The following is an 8,979-nucleotide window of genomic DNA, read 5'->3' as shown; positions in this document are numbered from 1 at the left end:
AAAACGTCTGAGGTATAAACTGGTTCGACTGACCCCTACAAGAGCGTGTTCTCTGTAGCAAGAGGTCAACATAGAAGGAAAGGATGATGTGGACGGCTGACATATTCTGAGTAGAGGGCGGGCAAGTTCAGGTGGATAAAAGCGGCCGGGTCAACAATTGCCAAAGGAGATGGAACCGAGAGTCTTCAGATGACCGAAATTAGACGGGTATGGTTGTGTGTTAAATCGTCGCTCAAGAAACGGGTTCCAGGGCACACGGTCAAAGACGTGTAGCCCAAATAGCGTGCCTTTTTAAATCCTTTGTGAAACACAGGAGAAGTCCGCAAAAGCGGCGCTCAGTCTCGTTGCCCCGTTTGACGATCGGTCACCCCAGGGTCGTCGGAATCTACCGGGTACCCTGAGATCTGGAGTTGCTTTTTTGTTTCAACCTTGTCCTAAACTGTTATTGTCCTGATAAACCCTTTCATGAAATCACGTGACGGTTTAATCGACATTTGAGGACATTGTATGCGTTAGTGTATCAGAGGAAGAATGTCTTCCTGAACTTTTCGAGTCATTCATTTATTTGATGTATTTGTCTGTCCCTCTGTCTCTGCATTTGATTCTTTAATTATCATCAAACAGACGGCTTTCTAAGCAAAGAAAACCGCCTAACGATCATCGAACTTGTGTTCCCACAGTGCCCGGAAACATTTTAGGTTTGACTGCTGAAAACATCACGACAAAGTCCTTCAGCCTAACGTGGAACCTGACAGAAGGCGTCGCAGTCGGGTACAATGTTCAAGTCACAGGAGTGCCCGACTTCGATACAAGAGTGGATTCTGAAATGGCTGTTTTAACGGGGCTGACACCGGGGAGCATGTATACGGTGCAAGTGTTCGCTGTGGCTGAAGACAACGTTACGCAAGGCAGTGGAGCGTCTCTTACAGTGTTCACAAGTAAGCAAAAGATTCTCTTTCCTTGAAAGTATTATTTCTAGTTTTGCTGTTTGCAATGTAGAAAAGAGGGATGGATTTGAAGGTTTGCAGTGCCATGGACCGTGGCTTCGTGAATCTTCCTTTGAAGTTCCACCGAGAGTGTTACTTTTGTCTCTTCAAAACTGCGACGTAGTATCTCTGAAATGTGCTACCGACATGCGAGATCCTAGAAAACTAAAAAGAGCCCCAAAGAAACGTAACCGAACCACCTCGGCAGCAAGACGGCATGGACTTTAGATTCCTGTCGACGGGTCACGCATGCGATGCCTTGACCACAGTATCTTGGCAAACTGCCAAGGTGCAGCAAAACGATACTCTCTCTGTCTCATACCCTGCAGATCCACTTTTGATTTCACCATCCTCGAGACGTACCTAAATCCAATTCTTAAAGTTATCGCCTTACTTTAGGGATCTTGCTTTTCCAGTCAGGGCATCGTTTCCTCATGGAGAGTCGTCTTGTAGACGAGCGCTTGAGTGGATTTCCCGAGTTTTCTGGGAGGAATCTGAATTGGGTCTTCCCCGGCCACTGAAACTCTATCTATCCTCCTTTCCAAAAGGGAGGAAACGTGAGTTGCGGTTTTGATGACTACTGATCCCGGGCATGCTTCTCTATTTTCTCCCCAGAGCCTGAAACGATCCTGAATCTGACAGCTGAGGATATTACAACCACCTCCATCACACTGACGTGGAGTTCAGCCCTCAGCGGCGTGGTTCATTATAAGGTGAAAATTCCTGGAACTACCCTCCCTGATTTGACAGTGTATTCGGAGACCGCCACCATAAGTCAGCTGATACCTGGCCGGAACTACACGGTGGAAGTATCTGCTGTGGATGGAGACAACTTCACTGAAGGCGATGCTGCCTCTCTCACGGTTTCCACAGGTGCGTATTCCTGGGCGGTTCGGACTTCATTGCGTATCATCTGCTGAGCGATCTCTAGCGAGAATGGCCGGACTATAGCAGGCTGGACAAAACGTCTGAGGTATAAACTGGTTCGACTGACCCCTACAAGAGCGTGTTCTCTGTAGCAAGAGGTCAACATAGAAGGAAAGGATGATGTGGACGGCTGACATATTCTGAGTAGAGGACGGGCAAGTTCAGGTGGATAAAAGCGGCCGGGGTCAACAATTGCCAAAGGAGATGGAACCGAGAGTCTTCAGAGGACCGAAATTAGAGGGGTATGGTTGTGTGTTAAATCGTCGCTCAAGAAACGGGTTCCAGGGCACACGGTCAAAGACGTGTAGCCCAAATAGCGTGCCTTTTTAAATCCTTTGTGAAACACAGGAGAAGTCCGCAAAAGCGGCGCTCAGTCTCGTTGCCCCGTTTGACGATCGGTCACCCCAGGGTCGTCGGAATCTACCGGGTACCCTGAGATCTGGAGTTGCTTTTTTGTTTCAACCTTGTCCTAAACTGTTATTGTCCTGATAAACCCTTTCATGAAATCACGTGACGGTTTAATCGACATTTGAGGACATTGTATGCGTTAGTGTATCAGAGGAAGAATGTCTTCCTGAACTTTTCGAGTCATTCATTTATTTGATGTATTTGTCTGTCCCTCTGTCTCTGCATTTGATTCTTTAATTATCATCAAACAGACGGCTTTCTAAGCAAAGAAAACCGCCTAACGATCATCGAACTTGTGTTCCCACAGTGCCCGGAAACATTTTAGGTTTGACTGCTGAAAACATCACGACAAAGTCCTTCAGCCTAACGTGGAACCTGACAGAAGGCGTCGCAGTCGGGTACAATGTTCAAGTCACAGGAGTGCCCGACTTCGATACAAGAGTGGATTCTGAAATGGCTGTTTTAACTGGGCTGACACCGGGGAGCATGTATACGGTGCAAGTGTTCGCTGTGGCTGAAGACAACGTTACGCAAGGCAGTGGAGCGTCTCTTACAGTGTTCACAAGTAAGCAAAAGATTCTCTTTCCTTGAAAGTATTATTTCTAGTTTTGCTGTTTGCAATGTAGAAAAGAGGATGGATTTGAAGGTTTGCAGTGCCATGGACCGTGGCTTCGTGAATCTTCCTTTGAAGTTCCACCGAGAGTGTTATTTTTGTCTCTTCAAAACTGCGACGTAGTATCTCTGAAATGTGCTACCGACATGCGAGATCCTAGAAAACTAAAAAGAGCCCCAAAGAAACGTAACCGAACCACCTCGGCAGCAAGACGGCATGGACTTTAGATTCCTGTCGACGGGTCACGGCATGCGGTGCCTTGACCACAGTATCTTGGCAAACTGCCAAGGTGCAGCAAAACGATACTCTCTCTGTCTCATACCCTGCAGATCCACTTTTGATTTCACCATCCTCGAGACGTACCTAAATCCAATTCTTAAAGTTATCGTCTTACTTTAGGGATCTTGCTTTTCCAGTCAGGGCATCGTTTCCTCATGGAGAGTCGTCTTGTAGACGAGCGCTTGAGTGGATTTCCCGAGTTTTCTGGGAGGAATCTGAATTGGGTCTTCCCCGGCCACTGAAACTCTATCTATCCTCCTTTCCAAAAGGGAGGAAACGTGAGTTGCGGTTTTGATGACTACTGATCCCGGGCATGCTTCTCTATTTTCTCCCCAGAGCCTGAAACGATCCTGAATCTGACAGCTGAGGATATTACAACCACCTCCATCACACTGACGTGGAGTTCAGCCCTCAGCGGCGTGGTTCATTATAAGGTGAAAATTCCTGGAACTACCCTCCCTGATTTGACAGTGTATTCGGAGACCGCCACCATAAGTCAGCTGATACCTGGCGGAACTACACGGTGGAAGTATCTGCTGTGGATGGAGACAACTTCACTGAAGGCGATGCTGCCTCTCTCACGGTTTCCACAGGTGAGTATTCCTGGGCGATTCGGACTTCATTGCGTATCACCTGCTGAGCGATCTCTAGCGAAAAGGACGGACTATAGCAGGCTGGACAAATCGTCTGAGGTATAAACTGGTTCGACTGACCCTACAAGAGCGTGTTCTCTGTAGCAAGAGGTCAACATAGAAGGAAAGGATGATGTGGACGGCTGACATATTCTGAGTAGAGGACGGGCAAGTTCAGGTGGATAAAAGCGGCCGGGGTCAACAATTGCCAAAGGAGATGGAACCGAGAGTCTTCAGAGGACCGAAATTAGAGGGGTATGGTTGTGTGTTAAATCGTCGCTCAAGAAACGGGTTCCAGGGCACACGGTCAAAGACGTGTAGCCCAAATAGCGTGCCTTTTTAAATCCTTTGTGAAACACAGGAGAAGTCCGCAAAAGCGGCGCTCAGTCTCGTTGCCCCGTTTGACGATCGGTCACCCCAGGGTCGTCGGAATCTACCGGGTACCCTGAGATCTGGAGTTGCTTTTTTGTTTCAACCTTGTCCTAAACTGTTATTGTCCTGATAAACCCTTTCATGAAATCACGTGACGGTTTAATCGACATTTGAGGACATTGTACGTTAGTGTATCAGAGGAAGAATGTCTTCCTGAACTTTTCGAGTCATTCATTTATTTGATGTATTTGTCTGTCCCTCTGTCTCTGCATTTGATTCTTTAATTATCATCAAACAGACGGCTTTCTAAGCAAAGAAAACCGCCTAACGATCATCGAACTTGTGTTCCCACAGTGCCCGGAAACATTTTAGGTTTGACTGCTGAAAACATCACGACAAAGTCCTTCAGCCTAACGTGGAACCTGACAGAAGGCGTCGCAGTCGGGTACAATGTTCAAGTCACAGGAGTGCCCGACTTCGATACAAGAGTGGATTCTGAAATGGCTGTTTTAACTGGGCTGACACCGGGGAGCATGTATACGGTGCAAGTGTTCGCTGTGGCTGAAGACAACGTTACGCAAGGCAGTGGAGCGTCTCTTACAGTGTTCACAAGTAAGCAAAAGATTCTCTTTCCTTGAAAGTATTATTTCTAGTTTTGCTGTTTGCAATGTAGAAAAGAGGGATGGATTTGAAGGTTTGCAGTGCCATGGACCGTGGCTTCGTGAATCTTCCTTTGAAGTTCCACCGAGAGTGTTATTTTTGTCTCTTCAAAACTGCGACGTAGTATCTCTGAAATGTGCTACCGACACGCGAGATCCTAGAAAAGTAAAAAGAGCCACAAAGAAACGTAACCGAACCACCTCGGCAGCAAGACGGCATGGACTTTAGATTCCTGTCGACGGGTCACGGCATGCTTGCCTTGACCACAGTATCTTGGCAAACTGCCAAGGTGCAGCAAAACGATACTCTCTCTGTCTCATACCCTGCAGATCCACTTTTGATTTCACCATCCTCGAGACGTACCTAAATCCAATTCTTAAAGTTATCGCCTTACTTTAGGGATCTTGCTTTTCCAGTCAGGGCATCGTTTCCTCATGGAGAGTCGTCTTGTAGACGAGCGCTTGAGTGGATTTCCCGAGTTTTCTGGGAGGAATCTGAATTGGGTCTTCCCCGGCCACTGAAACTCTATCTATCCTCCTTTCCAAAAGGGAGGAAACGTGAGTTCGGTTTTGATGACTACTGATCCCGGGCATGCTTCTCTATTTTCTCCCCAGAGCCTGAAACGATCCTGAATCTGACAGCTGAGGATATTACAACCACCTCCATCACACTGACGTGGAGTTCAGCCCTCAGCGGCGTGGTTCATTATAAGGTGAAAATTCCTGGAACTACCCTCCCTGATTTGACAGTGTATTCGGCCCGCCACCATAAGTCAGCTGATACCTGGCCGGAACTACACGGTGGAAGTATCTGCTGTGGATGGAGACAACTTCACTGAAGGCGATGCTGCCTCTCTCACGGTTTCCACAGGTGAGTATTCCTGGGCGATTCGGACTTCATTGCGTATCACCTGCTGAGCGATCTCTAGCGAAAAGGACGGACTATAGCAGGCTGGACAAAACGTCTGAGGTATAAACTGGTTCGACTGACCCTACAAGAGCGTGTTCTCTGTAGCAAGAGGTCAACATAGAAGGAAAGGATGATGTGGACGGCTGACATATTCTGAGTAGAGGACGGGCAAGTTCAGGTGGATAAAAGCGGCCGGGGTCAACAATTGCCAAAGGAGATGGAACCAAAAGTCTTCAGAGGACCGAAATTAGAGGGGTACGGTTGTGTGTTAAATCGTCGCTCAAGAAACGGGTTCCAGGGCACACGGTCAAAGACGTGTAGCCCAAATAGCGTGCCTTTTTAAATCCTTTGTGAAACACAGGAGAACTCCGCATAAGTGGTGCTTATTCTCTGTGCTTCATTACATGATAGTTCACCCAGGTTTCCTCTTAGACTGATCTTCATAGGAAGAGATAAAGCTTCTTTCCTTTGTGAGGTGTTATGATTTTGGGTTTTATTTTATTTTTTTTTTGTTTCTGTTCATCTTTTCACGACTTTAAGCACTTGTTGATTTTCTTTTCACTCCTTATTTTCGATTTCTCCTGACTTTATGATTATAGTTTTATTTTTGGTTTTGTTTATTAATTTGGATGTTTTTCACTGCCATTGTTGTTATTTAAATCGTTGCCAGTTAGGACAGGGTGCGTGTCCCCAGAGGTCCGAGCTGTCTGTAACTGTATATCGGGTCAAATGTCACTGTCATTTAAGTTTGTATTTTCAAAATAACCTTTTGTCACTGGTTTCTTAGTGTTTGATTTCTTTTGTTTGTTGTTTTTTGCTCGTTCTTAATGTTTTGACTTTTAATTTTAATTTTGCCTTTGTACCTTTACTGTGCATTTCTTTTCTTTTAACTCTGTTCTTTTTTTCTGACTACATTGTTCCTCCCATGTACTTCTTAACCCATCTCTGTTAGGCCTTCCACCATATTAAGAGTGAGTTATGTTATGGTGGCCGTGTCTGCAGGGTCTACGTGCACAAAACACAATCAATGGATGCACATTTAAAGGGAGAATATACAAACATTCACTTAAAAAAATACTCTAAAATGTAAGAAATAACAGCTGCAAAATGAAAATAAGTCATAAGAGAGACGTAACATCAGCTCATCACATTAACACGATCATCGAGTCAGTCAGATCAGCCTCTTACTTGTGTTGGTCCCATTTAAAATTTGCTGTAATGTTAACCTCCTTCTTTGACTTCGACAAGTAGTTTTGTGTTCTTTCATTCCAATGCTTCGATTTTAGCAGAGAAGTCCAACATTTCACTCACATCTTCTTATGTGGCTGCACTTCTGCTTGTCTTTTGTTTCCTTTTTCATGTCCCGGCTACTCTAAGGCTCCTCAGCTTTTTCTGTTTTAGGTGTCAAGAGGCTAAGTAGACCATTTCTCTTGAAAAGCACAGCACATGTTAGTTTATTACATAACAATATTTTTTTGGTAATGACATCAATATTTGTTGAGTACATTTTAAAAATGTATTTAAAATTATCATAATATATAAAAATATCAGCAAACAAAGAGCATCAACAAACAGAAGTAGCTACAGCAGTTTACAACTGAACAAAAACAACCTCCACAAACCTTTAATTTAATAATTAAAAATATCTTTTAAAATTTCTTTGAACAGCTATCTAATTAAAATAATTTTTATTTTTATAAATAACAATCATGTTAAAGAGCTTGCAGATGCTGCCTCGAGGACAGGAGTGAAGTGTATGCAGATCACTGTCTGTGACACGAGCCCCGTAAATGTCACTTTGCTCGTCACCTTTTTATTTCCTAATTAACAAGCACTAAATGAGTCAAGAAAACGTCACCGGACTTACCGACTCAACTGCAGATAACATTTGGAAGAATGTGAAGGGTCATTCATAGACTTGGATGGGGAATAATAAAAACAACGGATAAAATAGAAGAGCAAACAAGAGCGGAGCACAGGGAGACTGGACGGCATGGGATGATAACTTGCAAACGGTTCACTTACAATCGGATGGGATTTGAAATTGTTTGTACCCACAACATTTGATATTTGTGTTGTATGCAAAATTCTCCTGAGGAATCGTAAAATGTTTGACAGGCACACATGACAAGATTATGGAAAATAAGGTGACAGACATCTGCTAAACACAAGTGTGCAGAGCAAATGGCGGGTCAGCAACATCCAGGAGCTGATCAGATGAGGAGGCTGAGAACCCCCAGCACTAAAGTGACGCCTGAAGATTTCATTTTCTGCCATCACATGTTGAGGGAATTTCACTTTTTTTTGGTGATCGCACTGGCAACTGCAGATAAGCAGACGCAGCCATCGAGGTCTCTAAGAAGCCTGAGCCTTCTTTCAGTTTTTAATGTTGGTGCCCCAAGGAGCTTTTCCTGATTACCCATACAGTTAATGTGACAAGTTTACTTTACTTTACTGAGGATTGTATGGAAGTTTATTATCACCTCTAACCAAAAAAAATAAACATCCATTGCATAATTTAACAAAAGTATTGTGCTATTTCACTAAGATATCAGTGTCATCGGGCACGCACACGCTTTGGTTATCAAGGGTCAGCCATTGAGGGAGAAGTTGGACAGTGCAGACCGTACCATCAAGTGACAAGAACTGGACAGCCATTATAGGCCCATACTGTACATCTAATCCTGCATGTGCTGAGGGGTACATTTAGGTTCATGGGAGATGTGAGGCAACAAGTATTTGTGGTGGTAATTAGCAGGGCTCAATGGCACAGCCAGTCAGAAAGCAGTGTGCTGCATGCAGTCCAGTAACAGAAGCCTACTGCATTCATAAAGTGTTGGTTTAGTTTTTATCCAGGTTTTTGCTAAGGATATTTGAAAACAGTGTGATGTGGTAGTGTAGCGACTGGGCTCGAGTTGGAGTTGGAAAAACAGCAACATTTATTTCAAAAGCATACATTTATACAAAGCTCAAAATAATTTACAAGATGTCAATGAACATTACAAGAAAAAAAAACTAAAATTAGAGATGTAATTAATAGAGCAGTGTAGTCCACATACTGTACATACATACACATGTAGTGTTGAGCTGTGAGTTTCTAAAGATGAGTTTGAAGGTGAAAACAGAAAAAAATACAAAACAAAAATTCTGCAGAAGGTCTGCGGGCAAAAGACCACCCAGCCCTAACTGGCAA

The 8,979-nt window shown here is 44.3% G+C and overlaps 1 protein-coding gene across 1 annotated transcript; it reads left to right on the top strand.

Moving 5' to 3' along the window:
• Nucleotides 1-676: 676 nt before the first annotated feature.
• Nucleotides 677-8,426, top strand: LOC120517415 (receptor-type tyrosine-protein phosphatase eta-like). Its single transcript, XM_039739738.1, has 9 exons — nucleotides 677-938; nucleotides 1,602-1,859; nucleotides 2,629-2,886; nucleotides 3,550-3,806; nucleotides 4,207-4,285; nucleotides 4,572-4,829; nucleotides 5,492-5,589; nucleotides 5,627-5,747; nucleotides 8,335-8,426. Exons 1-9 carry the CDS (start codon nucleotides 827-829, stop codon nucleotides 8,424-8,426), a joined length of 1,533 nt encoding a protein of 510 aa, XP_039595672.1. The 5' UTR covers nucleotides 677-826.
• Nucleotides 8,427-8,979: the final 553 nt, after the last annotated feature.

The sequence above is a fragment of the Polypterus senegalus genome, chromosome 1 (genome assembly GCF_016835505.1).
Source record: "Polypterus senegalus isolate Bchr_013 chromosome 1, ASM1683550v1, whole genome shotgun sequence".
Classification (NCBI taxonomy): Eukaryota; Metazoa; Chordata; class Cladistia; order Polypteriformes; family Polypteridae; genus Polypterus; species Polypterus senegalus.
The sequence above is the reverse complement of the archived record's forward strand: the minus strand, read 5'-3'. Positions and strand labels throughout refer to the sequence as shown.

Coding starts and splice junctions, on each gene's coding strand:
- LOC120517415 (XM_039739738.1), top strand. CDS start 827: ATGGCTGTTTTAACGGGGCTGACACCGGGGAGCATGTATACGGTGCAA. Junction 1,860..2,628: donor CTCTCTCACGGTTTCCACAG/GTGCGTATTCCT, acceptor GTGTTCCCACAG/TGCCCGGAAACATTTTAGGT. Junction 2,887..3,549: donor GTCTCTTACAGTGTTCACAA/GTAAGCAAAAGA, acceptor TTTTCTCCCCAG/AGCCTGAAACGATCCTGAAT.